The sequence below is a fragment of the Lolium rigidum genome, chromosome 3 (assembly GCF_022539505.1).
Source record: "Lolium rigidum isolate FL_2022 chromosome 3, APGP_CSIRO_Lrig_0.1, whole genome shotgun sequence".
Taxonomy (NCBI): Eukaryota; Viridiplantae; Streptophyta; class Magnoliopsida; order Poales; family Poaceae; genus Lolium; species Lolium rigidum.
The window spans coordinates 346,639,548-346,659,973 of NC_061510.1; the positions used below are offsets into that span (position 1 = coordinate 346,639,548).

The 20,426-nt window shown below is 45.8% G+C and overlaps 1 protein-coding gene across 1 annotated transcript; it reads left to right on the forward strand.

Moving 5' to 3' along the window:
• The first annotated feature begins 6,056 nt into the window (after positions 1-6,056).
• Positions 6,057-8,284, forward strand: LOC124704003 (DELLA protein SLN1-like). The gene has a single exon (XM_047236234.1). It carries the CDS (start codon positions 6,309-6,311, stop codon positions 8,160-8,162), a length of 1,854 nt encoding a protein of 617 aa, XP_047092190.1. The 5' UTR covers positions 6,057-6,308; the 3' UTR covers positions 8,163-8,284.
• Positions 8,285-20,426: the final 12,142 nt, after the last annotated feature.

The following is a 20,426-nucleotide window of genomic DNA, read 5'->3' on the forward strand; positions in this document are numbered from 1 at the left end:
CGACAAGGAATGAATAAAGAACAATAAAGTAGAGGTCGACGAACATGAAAAACTCTATTTCGCTACACAGCTGCAGTGCTCCTTTTATCCTAAAAAAATTCGAAACCAAACATACACGTTTCAAATAATTCTAAAAAAAAATCTTAATGCATTCAATGATGTATCCTATACAACAACATCATCATAACCTTTTCCCTGGGGTAGGCTAAAAAAATGCCAAATTATAATATTATTTTTTCATTTATTGTCTCACGTCTCGTCACCAAAATGTCTTGAGATGTGTGATATAATTACTTATGTTACTTCAAATATGAGTAGTCTTAATCAACAACAGCACAGTAAACAAATTGATTTGCTCTTTTTATTGGATGTTGTTATTTACAATTTAGCTTGGATTGGTTGTTCTAAGTAGTACTGAATAGGTTCAACACTAATATTTCTAGAATGTAGACTAAATTAGAATGGAGAGAGTATACTCATATCCATACTTCCTTCAAAAAATATATACTCTTACCCATATCTTTTTCATGTTCTTGTGTTGCTCACAGTACATTTATCAAATACATCATTTGGTACATCAAGGACCATTTTTACAATTTTAAAAAACCTTTAAAATGATTTTCTGATTTTAAAAACCTAAAAGGGAGCACTTGAGATCGGGAATTAGAAATCCGTACTCCTGAGGACCAATGCTGAACCGCTGATATTGCCCCGTGTTAGTTTTATACATTCGCGACCTGTGCCCTAATCCATGGCTTTATGTCACAGCTAACCGCGTGGCACAATAACAATTTTAATACCGAGAAACACAAAGGTAGCAATCAAAACCTAGCAACCCGGAGAGACCTCACATCTTCCTTTATTTTCCATGGCTCCACGTGCCTTTGGCACGCGTCTAACGCTTAGAGACTAGCAACCCTATTGCCATGTTCAAGTGCGGTATGATCTTCTTTAGTATTAGGTTTTTGTGTCGTTCTAAATGATGTTTCAAATGTGGAGACATGTTTGTGGTTGTTTTCGATGATGTTATCGACACGGTGTAATTGGTGGTGTTTTCATTGGCTAGCGGTTCCATGTTCTCAATTTTTTTCTCGTTAGTAGTTCTCGATGTTTAGATTGTGTTATTTCGTGCTAGTAAAATTCAACACTAATATTTCTAGAGTGTAGACTAAATCAGAATGGAGAGAGTATACTCATATCCATACTTCCTTCAAAAAAGATATACTCTTACCCATGTCTTTTTCACGTTCTTGTGTTGCTCACAGTACATTTACCAAATACATCATTTAGTACATCAAGGACCATTTTTACAATTTAAAAAAACCTTAAACAAGATTTTCTGATTTTTAATACCTAAAAGGGAGCACTTGAAATCGGGAACTAGAAATCCGTACTCTTGAGGACCAATGCCGAACCGCTGATCTTGCCCCGTGTTAGTTTTGTACCTTCGCGCCATGTGTCCCAATCCATGGCTTTTGGTCATAGCTAACCGTGTGGCACAATAACAATTTTAATAACGAGAAACACAAAGGTAGCGATGAAAACCTAGCAACCCCGAGAGACCTCACATCTTCCTATATTTTCCATGGTTCCCCCTTGCCTTTGGCACGCGTCCAACGCTTATACACTAGCAACCGTATTGCCATGTTCAAGTGCGGTATGATCTTCTTTAGTATTAGGTTTTTGTGTCGTTCTAAATGATGTTCCAAATGCGGAGACGTGTTTGTGGTTGTTTTCGGCGATGTTATCAACACGGTGTAATTGGTGGTGTTTTGATTGGCTAGCGGTTCCATGTTCTCAATTTTGTTCTCGTTAGTAGTTCTCGATGTTTAGATTGTGTTATTTCGTGCTAGTAAAATTATTTTTTCTAATGAGTGGTAAACATAAGATGCCATAGCCTTCCTTGCAACAGAAGTATTCACGTCCACTGTTCGTAGAGTGATCATAAATCTTCACTTATTTGGATAGGCTACTTAACCATACGTTCAAATAATTCGAGATTGCTCTAGCTTTTGAAAGTTATATAGGTCTTCCATGGTTTTCTTACTAGAGTTTTGGAGGAACATAAAAATGCATCTGATGGAGCTAGGGATGAATTCGAAGATCTTTGGTTTAAATTTTAGTTTTGTTAAAAAAAATCACCTTTGTGTTTTACTTTCTTCATTTTGATGCACTTATGTTTGTTTATCAACAAATACAATAATTAACTCATAAAAGTAATCTCAAGTGTTCCCAAAAATAAAATTGCATAGCTAGGTACGATTTTACGTCTCATTATTGATAGGATATTGGAATATCAATGATATATTCTTGAGCCCAAGAAATTCATGATAACACAAAGCACCAAGGTTCTCGGAGTCCTCGTTGCTTCAATGTGTGAATTCATTGCCACAATTGACATGTTGGAGGAGTTAAGTCACATCTCTCCTTCTGATTGAAATAACGTGAACATTTTGAAAGAGACCTTCTCACAATTTTTCATAAATAGAGATCTTATTTCTAGCAAAGAGGAAAATGTAACTCGGTGCAACTATGTCACAATAGCAGTTAAAAAAATCTAAAGCTACCATTAACTATGTGTGCAATCATATTACTATGCACGGCAAACACCAATGAAAATATATTAGCATGATGGAAAAGGAACAATTCTACAAGAAAGCTTTTCATAGAAGGTGGGTGGACTAAAAATCCAATAATGCACTTTAACCTCAATGAAAATTATTATCATAAATGTTACTAGTATAATTTTACTTCACCAACTAGTTTATCAAGGAAAATGTATGTATGGAAGCTCAAATCTATACATCACCCCCTCTCCAAAGTGACCGCCGGCCATCTAAAAATGTCTAGATCGGAATTATCACAAATATTTTATCCAACTATATTGGAGCAGAAAATGCATCTGGATTCTGAGCTCACTAGGCCTTTTATTTTAAATGTTGAAAAATACATCTTCAAGTTTCCTTTTTTTTGAGAAAAAGTGTACATATGGTCAATTAGAATATACTACAATCATGCAATATATAAGTTTGAAATGCGTTGTATTATGGCCTGAAGAAAACAAATACAAAGTCTAGCAAGGTTTGAAGGTGCAATATTCCCACAAAACAAGATCTACAATTTTATCTTTTTTTTTAGTAGGATGCAACTTCTTTTAGATTATGTATTTGTTCTTAAAGTATACATTATTGTTTATATATGTTTTGAGCTTTAGAGTTGTTTTCAACTTTAGATATATTTTTTTTAGAATTGTTTTGAGCTTTAGAAATATATTTTTATGTTCAAAAGAAAGAGCTCAATTGAATCCTTTAGCTAAATTGACACACTTTGTGTTGGACGGGCTTTTGAATATTTACAATGGTGTCTAGAGTATAAAAAAAGTGTGTGTTTCTTTACAGCTTAACTTTAAAAAGACTTTTCATAAAATAGAACATGAGACCATTCCATGTTAATTTTGTGTGAGATAAAGGCCTTGGACATAAGTGGTTAATTCGAATCCAATAATCTTAAGCTCTACATCTTCTTCTATGCTTCATAATGGTGTTCTTAGAAAGAAATGTATTGCAAGAGGAATGTTATCCACATGGATCCTCTTTAACCTCTACTTTCTGTGCTTGTTGTTGATGTCCTCCAAACTATTCTCAACAAAGATATGAATGAAGACTTACTTAAAAACATTCCATTTTTAAATATTACTAGCTCATACTAGGAATGTCGTCATTCTTTGTGGCGTCACACCTATCGAACGTATCTGTACTTTCCCTCAAAAGGAACAAACTACGAAAATTACATCTCAAGTGTTGTGTCTCCTCTTGGCGGCTACCTCCTACCTTCACTCTTTGTTTTACTTGCTCCCTTGTTATCTCCTGTGTGTTTGTGCTTGTTCATTTAGGTTTCTCATCTAGCTGCATTACTAAAGAAGTTCACTCTTTGTCAAGCCATGAAAACTGAAAAAGACTAAAATTTGTGTAGCTCTTATTCACCCCCATTTAGTCGCTCTACACTTGTACTTTGAATGGGAATCTTGGAGTAAAGCATGTACACCAAAAAATCAATCGTCAATGATATACAAAAGCAAGCCTTACTCCTCAAGAATATTCACAATATATCTTAAAAAGGCTGGACATTCCATGGGTGAATCCAATCTCGAAAAATATATTATGATAACGACGCAACTCTTTGATATCATTTCTTTTTTCGACGAACTTTGTTAGGTCCAGTCTCTATAAGTCCAAGGTCAGATGTAACTTGGGACATGGCTTGACTTCTTACTTCCAGACTTATTTATGCTTGGACATACAATCAACATACATAGTTACTTTATCTTAGGAATACAAACAAGAGACTCCATCAATTGTGACATGGACATCTTAAAGGCTCTTTAATCTATTCTTGTCCACAACATACATTTCAAGAGTTCTTGATTATAAAAGATATTTGCAATGGAGTCAACTCATAGCAATAGGGAGGAACCTTGGCCTACGGAGTTACATCTTTTCTAGGGAAATCATAAATTTTCTTCGATAAATACCAGCAAGATTTTTTTATTCGATTTCAACCTTCTACTCAACACTTCAAATGCATAAGGGAGAGTGCTTGTCAAGCCAATCATAGGTTTTGCCCCCTCGAATTACATCATTGTATGAATATTAGAATCTTGCTCGAAAATGAGAAATTCACCTCGAGAGCAACGGTTGTGATGCTGTGAACTACCAACATGAGGAAACCTTGCATCGTCTCTACTTGAGTCATATTTTTTGCTGTGGATTGTATAGATCTTGCCGAGGACAAAACCCTGCAGTGGATAATCTCATGATAATCTCGACATTCCCTTTTATACTGAGCGCACTATTTTAGTAGTTTCGGGTATTTGGATAGTAAGAATTATCAAGGACCCATTAATAAGAACCCTTCTTTTAAAATATGGAAGTGTATCCATATGCATACGCATGACCCAAAAGTTTGGTTGCTCATAGAGGTAGATGCAAATATGCCTCCTCCCCCAATTGCAAAAGGAATATTTTGCTCTATTTTCTCAAATCCCCGTAACCTTTGCTAACAAATAATGTTTATACTAAATATTATAACAGAATTTTTCTTGATGTTTCGCCTAAATGAACCAAATTTTATCAACATACAAAGCGTTCTTAACGGATCTTCATACTTCAAAGTACTAAAAGCGAGAAAAGTTGGATCGCTGGATTACGGAACCGAGACCATACATGTGTTTGATACCATGGCGGTGATGAAGGTGAGGAGTGGTTGTCCCACCATGAAGCAAAAGGCAAAGAAATCAAAAGAAAGCATGAAAGGGAGCCGTGATGAATATCGGTGGTGATCGAGGACGGTCGGTATGTAGAAAAAGTCTGACCTTTAGGTCGAGGGTTGGGCTATTTATTTCGATACTAAAATACTAGTATTTCGAGAAATCGGGTACAAGTAATAATCCATTGTTTGTGTTGACAACTATGTTGAATGTTTTGTCAAGTATTTGACCATTTTGGTTCACTAGTAGCTAGGCTCGAAAATGGAGTTGGCACAGAGTGGTAATTTAGCCACTATTAATAGCATCTTAAGCTTACGTGGTTAGTATAGATTAATTATTCAAACTTTGACCCAAACAATCATACCAGTACTCCACTTCAATTAAAGTTGACACATAAATTAAATTATGGGCAGAATTTGCGCAGTGTCATGAAATTTACTACTACTCCAAAATATACATCCAGATACTAGCATCAATCTTGAGTCCAACTGTGGAGTAACAAACCTATGATGATGTAGGAGTAGTTCTAATGAGCTGTGCAGCACCTCTAATAATCGTTGAAGCCGCAGGTTTGGCCACACGGTGGTTGGGCAGGGAGAGAGGTAGAGTTGTCGTCGCCATTGCCTTCCGTTCCGGAACGGAGGAGGAGAGCCCCATGAGTCACGCATTTTTAATGGTGGCGATTTGTGGGGTGGTGGGCACGCAGATTTGTAACTGGATGGTGAAGTTTGTCTGCTGATAAAGATGGCCGCGACCAATCCCTCCATCCATCGCTCTGCGTGTGTGTGTGTGTGTGTTAGGGTGGGCCCGTCGCTGCAGTGAGACACTATGGGGAGATGCCTTCCCTCATCTCCCGATGGCTGATGCCGTCCCTTCCCCCACTACTACTACTAGTACTGCTAGTCGCTGCCGCCGTTTGCTCCCTTGCTTTGCTCAATCTCCCCCACTTCCCAACCCTGGATCCAAATCCCAACCTATCCCAAAACTCCGAGGCAACCCAAAGCATCAACCAATTATTACCTATACCTAGCGACCTCAGATCATGAAGCGTGAGTACCAAGACGCCGGCGGGAGCAGCGCCGGCGCCGGCGACATGGGCATGTCCAAGGACAAGATGATGCTGTCCGCGCCGCCGCCGCAGGAGGACGAGGACGTCGACGAGCTCCTCGCCGCGCTCGGCTACAAGGTGCGCTCCTCCGACATGGCCGACGTCGCGCACAAGCTGGAGCAGCTCGAGATGGCCATGGGCATGGGAGGCGGCGTGCCCGCCCCCGACGACGGCTTCACCACGCACCTCGCCACCGAGACCGTCCACTACAACCCCACCGACCTCTCCTCCTGGGTCGAGAGCATGCTCTCCGAGCTCAACGCGCCGCCTCCACCGCTCCCGTCCGCCCCCAGGCTCGCGCCCGCCTCCTCCACCGTCACGGCCGACGCCTTCTTCGACCTCCCGCCCCCATCCATCGACTCCTCCAGCACCTCCTACGCGCTCAGGCCGATCCCTTCCCCGCCCGTCGACCTCTCCGCCGACTCCGTGGCGCGGGACCCCAAGCGGATGCGCACCGGCGGCAGCGGCAGCAGCACCTCCTCCTCCTCATCCTCATCATCCTCCCTCGGCGGCTGCGTCGTCGAGGCCGCTCCACCTGCCGACGCCAACGCCAACGCCATCGCGCTCCCCGTCGTGGTGGCCGACACGCAGGAGGCCGGGATCCGGCTGGTGCACGCGCTGCTGGCGTGCGCCGAGGCCGTGCAGCAGGAGAACTTCCCGGCCGCCGAGGCCCTCGTCAAACAAATCCCCCTCCTCGCCGCCTCCCAGGGCGGCGCCATGCGCAAGGTCGCCGCCTACTTCGGGGAGGCGCTCGCCCGCCGCGTGTTCCGCTTCCGCCCGCAGCCCGACAGCTCCCACCTCGACGCCGCCTTCGCCGACCTCCTCCACGCCCACTTCTACGAGTCCTGCCCCTACCTCAAGTTCGCGCACTTCACCGCCAACCAGGCCATCCTCGAGGCCTTCGCCGGCTGCCGCCGCGTCCACGTCGTCGACTTCGGGATCAAGCAGGGCATGCAGTGGCCGGCCCTCCTCCAGGCCCTCGCGCTCCGCCCCGGCGGCCCGCCCTCGTTCCGCCTCACGGGCGTCGGCCCCCCGCAGCCCGACGAGACCGACGCGCTGCAGCAGGTCGGGTGGAAGCTGGCCCAGTTCGCGCACACCATCGGCGTCGACTTCCAGTACCGCGGCCTCGTCGCCGCCACGCTCGCCGACCTCGAGCCCTTCATGCTGCAGCCGGAGGCCGAGGACGGGCCCAACGAGGAGCCCGAGGTCATCGCCGTCAACTCCGTCTTCGAGATGCACCGCCTCCTCGCGCAGCCCGGCGCCCTCGAGAAGGTCCTGGGCACCGTCCGCGCCGTGCGCCCGAGGATCGTCACCGTCGTGGAGCAGGAGGCCAACCACAACACCGGCTCCTTCCTCGACCGCTTCACCGAGTCCCTGCACTACTACTCCACCATGTTCGACTCCCTGGAGGGCGCCGGCTCCGCCCCGTCCGAAATCTCATCTGGGCCTTCCGCCGCCGCCGCCGCCGCTTCCCCTGGCACGGACCAGGTCATGTCCGAGGTGTACCTCGGCCGGCAGATCTGCAATGTCGTGGCCTGCGAGGGCGCCGAGCGCACGGAGCGCCACGAGACGCTGGGCCAGTGGCGCGGCCGCCTCGGCCACGCCGGCTTCGAGACCGTCCACCTCGGCTCCAACGCCTACAAGCAGGCCAGCACGCTGCTCGCGCTCTTCGCCGGCGGCGACGGCTACAAGGTGGACGAGAAGGAAGGCTGCCTCACGCTCGGCTGGCACACGCGCCCGCTCATCGCCACCTCCGCGTGGCGCATGGCCGGCGCCGCCGCGCCATGATCGCAAGTTTTGAACGCTGTAAGTACACCACAACACCCCGAGCACGGAGGAGCACAACCCCCCGCCCCTTGGCTCACCGGCGCACTTCAATGAAGCTAAACACGCTGGATTGCAGCGGCCAACGATCGGAGTTACGGATCTCGCTGGCGTGAAGAGATGGACACCGGACGGACTCCCACCGGCGACCCACACCACCATAGCCTGTAATTCGTTCTTGTTCTCGATTCCCCACTTGATCCGTGAATTCCTAGCAAGCCTATTATTAAGTTTTAAAATGTCTATTATTGTTCTGTGTAATTCCTCCAATCGCTCATATTTAAATAAGGACGGGACGGATTTCGGTACTAGCTCTCATGAGAATTTTGTATGCAAAGCAATCTAAAACTGAGCTTTGTTCTCGTCTTTGATCACCAGTTATGAACCTTAGAGCACTCCGTTCTATTCACTGCTCTTAGTATGAACATGATGTTATTCGACTACCCTTGATCAGTTGTAAGCAATTGAGTGCTGAGCTCTTGACTGTTCTTAATTATGAACATGATGCTCTTCTCCTCACTCTTCTTAATTATGAACATGATGTTCTCCTAATCTTTATCAGTTTTAAGCAGTTGAGTGCTGAGCTGAGTTCTCTTCACTGCTCTTAATTTTGAACATGATGTTCTTCAAGTCTTGATCTTATGAACACTTTCTAGAATCCTCTGGGTGCTGTTAGGCAATGTTGAGCATGGTATTGAAAGCTTCCCCATCCAGAATATGTTGCAAAGGATGCATCATTGCCAGAAAGATCCCGTGTAGTTTCCCTCTACTGTACCTGGCTGCCTGTGTGGTCACTCTCTGCTGGCTGTTCCTGATCTAAAAATGAACCTGCACGTCCCCTTTGAGAGCTGCCTGGCAACCCAATTGACCGAACTGAATAATTGCGCAGCAGCCAATCAGCCATGGCAATGAATCCATGGAACCCAATGCTGGCTCGGCCATAACTGAATTCTGAATATCTAGCTGTACACTACTACTGAAAATGCTGCTGCCTGCTGTGGTACTGCTGCCTGCATCTTTTCGGTAGGCACTAGTCCATATACCTTGATGAAGTTAATCTGGAGATATGAAAGAAGGACAGAGATTTTTGGCTCCTGGGCACTAGTGCTCTTGCCATTTTTAAAAATAAAAATCATATTTATATGTTTCTAGAAAATTAGAAAAAAAACCATGGTATAGCCAATGAATTATCCTATAAACGTGCATAATTTCAATTTGAAATAAAAAATATTCTGGCCTACACAAAAATGACAAACGTGGATCTTGGTATGGATATTTCAAATCTACAAATAACAGATTTTGTCTTTTTTGTGTAGCCTACAATATAAAGAATTTCATATAAAAAATTTACACCCTTGAAGGTTACGTCATTTACTATATTCAGATTTATTTTTACATTTTTATTTAAAAAAATCATATATGATTTTTGATTGTTTTTTAAATAGCAGGAGCAGTGCTGCCTAGGAGCCAAGATACTTTTCGCTCTTCCAGAGTATAACCAACATAAACATCTCTAGCGGTGTCTCTCAAACGATGTAGGCATACATGCGGGACCTACTGAAATAGGGGCGTCGACGCTGGTGGTCGGAAGTTTATCACATAAATAAATAGTTCAGCATACAAATATATTGTTTTATAGTAAGTAAAAAATTCAAATAAAATAATTTAGACAACTCAAAAAAAAATGAAGTTCAACTTATTCAAGTCGCATCTTCTTTATGGCCCCAAACATGCTCTACAAGATTATTTTGCGGTTACCATGAGCATCTACGCCATGAAATTATGTGTGTGGCGAGAAAATCATCATAAGTAGGCACCTAGTGATCAACAGCAGAAAGAGGACCCTCATGATCATACGAAATTACGAATGATCATCCATTGTTGGAGGCTCTCGATGATCATGTTATGCATGATCATGCAAGTACTTATCACCTTCCATACGTATCATCTAATGAGACCAAGTAAGAGCAAGATATGTGATAATAGCAAATCGAGATTGTAGCACACTAAATACCCACTCGACATCATTCCTTTAACTATCGTGCCCCAAAGTAAAGTGAGATTTCTTTTGATCTACAATATCGCTGATTGTCTTCACAAATGGAGAGTATCTTGGATAGATATCTTGACAAATGGTGTAGAGCATGGCATGACCCTCCATCCGCTGCCTTGGCCTAGATTTCTTTCTCTCGTAGTTCGAAACCCCCGCGTTTGGGAGCAGGGCTCTCATCTGTTTGTGGTTGCAGAAGAGCGACCAGAATCATGTAGTGTTCATCATCATCATCATCGGCGGCAATGGCTTCCTCCTCCATGAACTAACTCGTCAACATCTCGTCGTCGCTATCCATTTTCCATAAATCGAAAAGACGAGTAAAATCAATGGACCAAACAACAGCGAGAGAGGCAATAGGCATCGCAACAAAAAAACCGAATACCCTTCCAGCAAGGCAAACGCGCAAGGTCGCAACATCTTTTGCGCGGAGTAGACGAGCAACGAAGCAGGTTAGAGGCGCCAGGCAAGTCGTCGCTGGTCCTTGGCGTTGCCTCGAGCGAGAGGCGAGGCGATGTGCCGGGGTAAATATGGCTGGATGGCTGGCGTGTGGTGCCCGGATGTCGGTGTCCTACGTGGCTTCGGTCGTGGGTCGTGTCCTGAGCGTCTAGAATGCCCAATGTGGCTATGGGACGGGTTAGGGACACTGGATAGATTGTTGGGTTGTGTCGGATTGAAAACCAGTTTGAAGCGGTTTGATTTTTTGTTTGGCACACCCAATAGTCCTTTGAGGCGAACTTTTCAGGGTGGTCGATAGGATGCTTTTATGCGGGTTTTCAACCATATTTCTTGATGAAATTAATCTGAAAATATGAAAGTAAATAATACCATCTGGAGTACTCCCTCCGTCCCAAAATATAAGGCGCTTAAGGATTTTTCAAAAGTCAATGTTTTTTAAGTTTGGCTAAGTTTATATACAAAAATATAAATATTTACAGTACTAAATCAACATGAATAGATTCACCATAAAATATATTTTCTTAATATGTTCATTCGATATTGTAGATGTAAATATATTTTTCTAAGAGCATCTCCAGTCGCGTCCCTCAAAAAACTTCCGGCACAAACGATTTGGGGCACGTTTAGGACCGCGCCGGACAAAAAAAGATAAAAAATTTGTACAAAAAAGAGGCCCTTTCCAGCCGCGTCCCTCAAACAAAGATCCGGATGCATGCATTTTAATAGAAGAGACCACCCCATGTGGGAAAAGTAGGTGAGAGAAAGTGTAGGGAAAGAGAATGGCATGTTGGGACTAGGAGCTGCATGCATGCATGTGGACACTGTTTTTGTGTCCGGCGTCCCCGGTAGAGACTATGTGCATAGAGTCTCTACCGGGGACGCCGGACATAAAATGAGACGCTATTTAGCTTTGGGGGACGCGACTGGAACACGATTTTCCCCATTTCTTGTTCGCCGTCCGCAAACGCGATTGAAGATGCTCTAAGTATTTGATTAAAGTTAGCAAAGTTTGACTTTTGACCAATCTTTAGATGCCTTACATTTTGGGATGGAGGGAGTATATTCCAGTAGTGCCATAAATTTGTTTATAGTTTGTCATACTAGTAAGAAGAAATAATGGTGAAGATGAAGAGCGCATCAGATTTGGCAAATGACTCTTGTTCAAGCCGAAAGGACTGGTTTGTGCCAGCGTGTTTGGCCGTACTACACGGCTTGAATCTCCATTAACCCCCTCCGTAATAACAACCACCGTGGCGTGGTTAATCCTCTCTCTCTCTGGTGAACAGGAACTTGCAGTGGCGAGGGATTGGCGCAGAGACGGGGGACTGGAGCAGTGGCAACCTGAGAGGGCACTGCAGTAGGGCACATTGCCACTTCTGTTGCTGAGGTCCCGTCCTCCTCTCCCATCCCCACCAGCCCACCAGGCAGCCAGGCAGAGGTAGCGTGGGTGGTCTTTGGAAACTCACCGCGCCGCGCGGTAATAGTTGTGGCCGGTGGGGCCCGGAGACCCATAGAGAACATTTACGTGCGTGCATCACCGGGGCGGGCGGCCTCGTCTTCTATTCCGCCCGCGGCCTGACAGCCAAAACGTGCAGCGGTGCGTGGTACTGGGTGGGGAAATCTGCCGTGCGTGCGTGGCCACGGATCTCATCTCGCCGGTGAGTGAGCCCGAGGAGGCGCGTCACCGGCAGCCGTGGCGGCCAATGGGGCGCCGGAGGTGGAGACGGGCGGGCGGCAGCAACAGCTGTCCAATCGGGATCAGGTGGGGGTGTCAGGGATGGTGGTGGACTGGTGGCGGGGCCCGGACGTCGGCGTCTGCCTCTCCCTGTCCGTCCCAGTCACACCCATAGGCTGCTCTCTCTGACTCGTCTCCTGCTCCCGCTGGGGACAGCCCGGCCCGCCGCCCGCCGATAAAGAAAACGGAAAAAAGCAGACACCGAAAATAAGGTCGGGTGGGGGCCCGCCGGCAGGTCAATTCCATTAGCGTCGACGCGACGGCCTGCCCGCCCGCCCGCCCGTGCCTCGCCGCTCCATCCCTCCGCCCGGCCTCGCCGCCGTTTTCGGGTCGGGCCGGTGGAAAAGAAAGAAAGAAATACGGCGGCCGGCGACGTGTCCTCTCCCGCGGCGCTCGCCCCACGCGCCGGCGACGTGTCCTGACTCCATCCATCCGTGCCTATCCTCGCGCGCGGCGGCCATGCTGGGGCAGGGATGGGGGAAAACCCCGCGTGGAAAATTCTTCCGCAGCCCGATCCTATCTACTACTCCTCCATCAGCCGCGCCGTGGCGGGATGGGGGCGCGCCGGCGCACGGAATATGTTGCCCCGGTACGCGTGGGACGGACTTCGCTGAGTTTCTCGCCGGCCGGCCGGCCACGGGCGGGGCCATGCTGCGCTGGGTGGGTGGATCGATTCGGTGGATGTGACCCATGGTGTGGTGTGGTGCGTGCACATGCGATGTGGAGATGCGGTCCGTGGGGGTCAGATCGATCGACTTGTGCTCGAACCACTGTGAGGCAAATTGCGGACCCTGCCTGTGTCAACTTGTCACTCACCTCCTCCCATAGGATAAGCCTGACACGACGTTTTTTTCTTTCTTTCTATGCGGGGTTTTAAAAGGGCGGACAAGACGTATTTCCTTGTTCCGGTTAGACGCGGTGGAATTAGGTCCACGTATGAAAAGAAGAATTATATAAATGAAAATAGCATATGGCCTACATAGAGTCATAGACCTATTTTAGTGGAGACAAACATGCTAGCAATACACTATAGTTTTATCGTACATATACATCTTCGGGAGTAGGCATGTTTGCTTGGATGGTCGGATGCATTTAGAGCAGAGGAACAACATTTACATGGATTTTTTTACTTTGGAGAACTCCAGTTCGTAGATTTGTTTCCAACGGGGGAATTTAGATCGAAGGAAATAATAGAACCCCAGAAACTTCTACGGATTGCATCATCTATACAATGTCTCCGTCAGATTTCGCGAAAAGAAAAACAAATGTCGGCACACTGGTACATCGACGAAAACGAAGGCAACCCGCAACCGCTACGTCCTGCAGAGGAGTCCCACCACGCTCCTAGCACACCGAATCGCATCATGCCAAGCAAAAACCCTCAACAAGGACATCAACGATGTGCCGCTGCTGCTGCCCCGGCTAGTTCTACAATTTCCCCCGATACGCGGAGGGGCCATGGGAGGGGGTACACCCGACGCACTCCAACAAGGAACTGCGGCACATACAGGCGTCGACGCGTCGGTGTTGGGCGAGTCGAAAGGGATTTCTCCCGACCCTCGAAACCACCACCCCTGACGATCAGTAATGATCCACTTAACCTGCCGGCCACCAGCACAAGCCACCGCCTCCATATTTTTGGTATACTCATTAGTCCATCTGAGGCATGATCTCGTCGATATTTTTTCTTATTTACTTTGCATGTGTCTTCTTTCTTTTATGGAACTACAAATAACATAATTGTGCAAATTCACGTGTTCTGATTTTTACCTTAGAAACTAAGAATTTAATGAATTATGTTTCAAAGATTTTCCTATTTGCACGGCTAGTTATTTTATGTTACATGCAATGGAACGAGGTCCATTTGTAGGAAAGTTTATGAAAGATTCTTTTAATGTTAACAAGTATGTGCAGCATAGATATTGGTTCACTTATTTTAGTCGGAAACAACATGCCAACCATCACTACTCTGCCATAGGTTATAATACCCCGCTCAACGCAGCAAAATATCTTTTAAGGAACTCCATCATATAAATAAGAATGTATAATTAATATTCATACATGAAACATGACATAATAAATAGGAATATGAAAGATTGTGTTGGTTAAATTAATTAATAGGGTAAATGTAATATATACAAAATTGGTGTGTATTTGATGTCTAAAAATAGATGTGGACAATTTGATAGAAAACATTTGTAGATATCTACGCTATGCACACCTCTCATCGGAAACTGCGGCGATAAGGCCTATGGTGAAACATAATTGTGTGTGGACTACAAGGCCTGCAAGAAATGGGTCAATGACGCGGAAACACTAAGGGCTACAATCATCCTCATATGTCCTTTACTTATATTAAAGCTGGGCATGGGCAGCCCGGCCCGGACAGCTCGACCCGAGAAATGCCTAGGTGTAACTTATATGTTACCAACAAACTTTTACCAAACTCCATTTCCAACGCCTCCATCGAATTGTAGCTGTGAAATGTTTTATCGATGGTTCCTCACGACCCTAAGAAACACCTACCTCTTACTCTCTCCCCACATTTGGACACGTCGCGGCTGCGGAGCAGATTGCGGTGACCTGGCTGTATCTCATGTAATATTCAGGCGCGAGAGAGGGCATCCTATTTTTGAAGGCATGAAAATTCCTCGTCCTCCTCTCTTCTTTCGGGTGGGAGGTGGTCGAGTACATGAGAAGGAAGAATAATCCCATTAGTACATGTGCATCCCACTTACTCTTCGACTTCTCAACCTCGGCGCCGAGGCCCGCACCGATGATCCATTCGAGCAGCGCGTTGATCCGAAGGTGCTGTGGGGGATCCTCTATCCCATGGCGCGTCTATTCAGGGTGGAGGCGCCACTATTGGTATTTCCCATACGGGCCCAGGCTGCCCAATGGACCTAGGTGCTGCGGCAGTAGGCGATGTGGTGGTGCTTGGCGGCACGAACTGCTTGGCAATGTGGCGGTGCCGGCCACCGGTAGTATGCATCCCCACGGTAGAGAGTCTCATCTGGTGCCATCGTGGGTACTGTGGTTTGCACCTTCCTGTGATTCTTTTTTTGTTTTGTTTTGCATAGTAAAATTAGTTTAATATTGATGTATAATGGTATTGATCATATATTATGATCTTCCTCCTTGGAAGTGTCCTCATGACCTAGATTCTTCTTCCCCACCTTGAGCACAAGGGAAAAACCATAGATCCAGCTAGCGGATTAGTTGGCGGCACCACAATGTCAATACCTTCCTGAAGGTGTTGCCCTGGTTGCTTGTGGAGTGTCCGAAACGGCGTACATAGTCGGCATTGGCAGCCGCTCAGAGCATGGGCCTCCACGGCGCAATATACATCGTGTTTGGCTCTTCTTCGTCAACGTTTTCCGTAGGTCTATTTGGGTATTGCCAGCCACTCGTTGACTCCTAAGGCACTTATGAGTGTGCATTGACCCATTTGATCCTCGAGTCAGGTCATCAACCGAGGTATCCATGTTTGGGCGAGACGCGGTGTCCCACCCCTCCGATATCCATTGTGGATGACGGTGCATGGCGATACTTCTGTCATTGTTTGTTGTGTGTCAGCGTTGTAAGCAGTGTATCGTGTGGTGTCGAGTTGAGTTGTAGCTATTCTTAACGATGTACCAACCATCGTTTAGACATTTCTTCGATATGCTTAATGCATCTTCGAGGGTGCATTGAGACACGATGAAGTTTCCCAACGCACACCACATACTTCTAATTAGATCATTCTTTTTCGCCGAAAGAATACTTGGGAAATCCATCTCTATCCCCCATCCCCTATCTTAAGTTTCCCAACGCACACCACCATTTAAATCGAGCCGCGGTGCCAGCTTAAGGCTTTGCGCCAATCATTCCGGCCGGCACTTGAACCTGCCGCGTCGATCGATCGATCAGCACCAAGGTAAACAAAGAGGCTCAGCACGAGGGAGGTGGCAGGATCGCATCGCCACACCATTTGAATACTGCAAAACGCTGTGCAAGCGCTCGCTTAAGAACAGACTTAATTTTAAGATCGGCGACCTCGCGAGCGACCCCTCCAATGATCTGATCCCGAACCACGCGTCAGACCCACACCTCCCTGATTGATTAGCATAGCCCGATCGCTGTTATCTGTACTGACGATTTAAGAATTCCGTTCCTATGCAGGCATAGCGTGCCACTGTGGCAGAGGAGGAATCAGTTCCACGTTGCTTGTCGAGTATTATACTGCTTAATAATGCTGCTGACAGGTCTGCAATTATCAGGACAGGGTATAATTAGAGGAGCGATTCCCTGATTCCCCCTCTCTTGGGATGCTTAATCTAAACTTCACTAGTTCGTGTTTTGAGAAATAGATTAAGCGCGTTAGAAAGCTGAGTGCTTGTCCGGGCGTCTTTGTTTGGCGCCGCATGGGTTCCTAGCGCCCTTTGCTCTCCGAGTCGCCACGAGAGGACATATGTCGCACGTTTCTTCTAAAAAAAATTGTTACATGTTTATTGATTGAAGTCATTCTAAAGGAAAAAAAAAACAGTGGAATTTGCTAGTTGAGAACTAAGTTTATGTTCAGTTAAGTCTTACACCATTTGATTTCCTTCGTGATTCGTACTAGCCATCAGTTCTAACATGACTTGCAACTGAAATTTAATGACATCATCTAACTGAGAACGGAGCTAAATTCTCAATCGACTGAGAAACATTCACACCCAAAAAATTACTATACCTCTGTTTCATAGTATAGGATGTTTGCCAAACTTAACTTAGAGTGCCAAACATCATGTATTATGCAACGGAAGTGGTACTAAACAAAAAAAAGGACCCCCTCGTCGCACCCACGCACAGACGACTTAGGCGGTACCCTAGCCGTCGTAGCTTTCGATCTCTCTCTCTCTCTCCCTCACTCCATCTCGCGCGTTTGGGCAAAGCCCCTGAATGGCGGGCTTCTACTCTCATGTCATGCGCGTAGAGGTGGTGCTAGATCGGCGCCCCGTTTTCATGGCCAGTGGTGCAGGGCTGGTCCGGGGATGGAGCGACGGGATCTTGGGCGGTCGCCGGGGAGGTGTTCCCGAGAAGACATTTCTAACTCTCACCATGGTGGAGGGGCGCGGTGGCTGGGCGACACACGGTGAGGCGGCTGGCGACCGGTGTGACCCTGAACAACGCGGATCCGACGTCTTGGGTGGCGCGGTCGCGCTTGGTGGTGGTTGGTGGGTCCCCTGGCGCCCTATCCTCCTGGCGGCGCTCCACCCCACATGTCGGTGTTGGGGTCTGTTCCGGCGATGGGTGATGGCAGCGGAGGTCTCTTAATGTGGGATGGGGTCTATGGTGATCTCCTCTTACGGCGGAGGGGGGCGGCCGCCTGGTGGTGGCAGGGGGTTGTTGATCTTCCTAATAAAGGTTGTGGTCCTATAGTTCTTCTTGCATCAAGACGGTGTTCTGCTTGATGTGTGGTCTCATTGTTCTGGCCATTGACAAGTTCCGGAAGGCTCAATCAGAGATCTTCATTGCGCACTCGACGCTTGTAGATTTTGCATTGGATGGTAATTAGTCATGTGCACCCATACTTATGGGCGTGCGGCGAGTGACGCGAAGCTTCGTTATCTATTGCCATCTTGCGACATGTCTGTTTTTTATTTTCATGGAGAAGACAGTGGCGGAAAATATCATGGCGGCTGAGATTTGAGGTATAGCAATGGTGGCTGAGTCTTCGTGGCGATGGAAACTTTTCTTGATGTTTCTTGACTTGCAGCAGCGGCATCAACAAGCGCGAGCAGCAGCAAATGATGAGTACAAAATCTTATCTTCCAAGGTAAAAAAAAATCTAAGTTCTGACTTTAATTGATTGTCTCTGGCAATAGCCTTGTTGAATGAATTATTTTGAGAGCGTGGATCTTCAGATTGAAAATTCCAATGTGTGACCTTTATTGGTTGTGCATAGTAATATTTTTGTTAAAGGCATTATTTTGAGAGTAAAAACTCCAAGTATCTATTTTGGAGTGGTTTGTGTTACAGCTACAAGATATTGATCATCGTAGCGGATCTTTTGTTTCTTCTTCTTCGTTGTCGTTTTGCAGTTGGCTTTTTGTGCATCCGCATTTCTTTGTTGGAGAGGCTGGATTTAATTAATATATTTGAGATATTAATACATATTTAATGAAACATCTCTTTAGATGTCGAGGTATGTAAAGCTCGATTTTTTGAAAATTCAAACTCAAATTTAGAAACTCAAAAAATTACGGATATGTATATCACACCTGTATGCGGCCTCCCAAATATTGGTACTTCGAAATAGCATTGTCATTTCAAAAAAATGAACTGTGGTATTAGACAGAGAAGATGCCTTTTTTTTCCTGGCAGGCAGTCCCTGAGCTGTTTGTGATCTGATCTCCTCAGTCACCGGTTTGTGCGCTCGGATCTGAACCCGCCTGGGATAGCAGTAACCTTTGGTGGTTCCTGCGAAATCGCACAGCTCGCCGCCATATATACCGTCACGTGAAACCCTGCCCTTTCCACAGCGCATGCAGAAATTGCCGGCATCGAGACATTCGCTTGCTGCATTTTTCCATTTTTCCAAGCCATTCTCAAGGAGTGATAACGATGTGTATTCACAGGACCATGTCGTCAGACTCCCCCACCAACGTTTGAGCAGTTCAAAATGTATTTACACAGTACTTCCTCTGCCAATCTTCAGACGAGAGTAAAGTTTTCAATACGATGTGGTTTTGAGTGCTCAGTGCTCTTGGAATTTTCATGGAAATAGTCCCTCCGTTCAGAGATAAATGTACTTTTGACGTTCTAAAATCAAATATTATTAAACTTGACAAACATTTTAGAAAAAGTAGCCATACTTATGACAGTAAATTAGTATAATCCCTAGATTTATTTTAAAATATAGTTTTACAATATATTAGTTTAATGCCACATATGTTGCTACTTTTTTTTATAAAATGTTGATCAAAGTTGAGAAAATTTGACTTAGCCAAAGCTAAGTATTCATTTATTCGTGTTGATAAATTAGTCGCGTGCATAGCTTGCACTAGTAGAAAAAGGGGCAGTAGGCCCGGTCCATTTGGGTCTTCAGACCCGGTTCCCGAACCGGGACCAATTAGGCGGGACTAAAGGGGGTACCCTTTAGTCCCGGTTCAAAGATTAACCGGGCCTAAAGGCCTCGACACGTGGTGCGGCTAGGGAGCTCGCGGTGGAAGGCCTTTGGTCCCGGTTCGTGGTACGAACCGGGTCTAGGTTTCCCTGCCGCGGCAGAGAATTGCTATTTCTCTGCCGCGGCACAGATTTAGGCTGTACCGGCGTTTCTGCCGCGGCGAGAGAAACGAGCGTTTCTGCGCGCGGCGAGTTTCAGCAATGCATATATATCATTCAAGAAACCACAAAAAATCGTCATGAATATATATAGACATCGTCAACAGTACACGACATAGTCAACACAGTACACGTAATGCATGCATATTTACACTACAACATGTCCTCGACGAATATCCTCGATTGTCACGATCTGCCGCGGATAGTGCTCTCCACCTGGGGTAAGGGCCTCGGTAATAAAGAATCCCGCGATTTCCTCTTGAATTGCTTTTATTTGACCCACTGTTATGAGAGTGTCCCGCAGGCGTGTCATCTATATTTAAAAAAGGAGATCAATATATGAATGTAACTCAATACAATAGATGGTACTAATTAAGATTAATTGTGAAAATTTGTTATCGTACACGAGTGTGGTGTATTTGGGCATCCCCACCCTTGGGACAGATCATGTCACGCATGAAGGTGCAGACGTAGTATCCACATAAGTTATTCCCTTGTTCCTGCCTCATACACTTTACGAAAAAATAGTTCGATCAAACTAATAATCAAGCATCGTATTGAAAGTAAATATCATATATAAAGTTTCACGGACATAGCTATATATATAGTACTATTTACAGGGTAATCTTCAAATGTAAGCTCCGGTTTCCATTTACCCGGAACAGTATTGATGAAC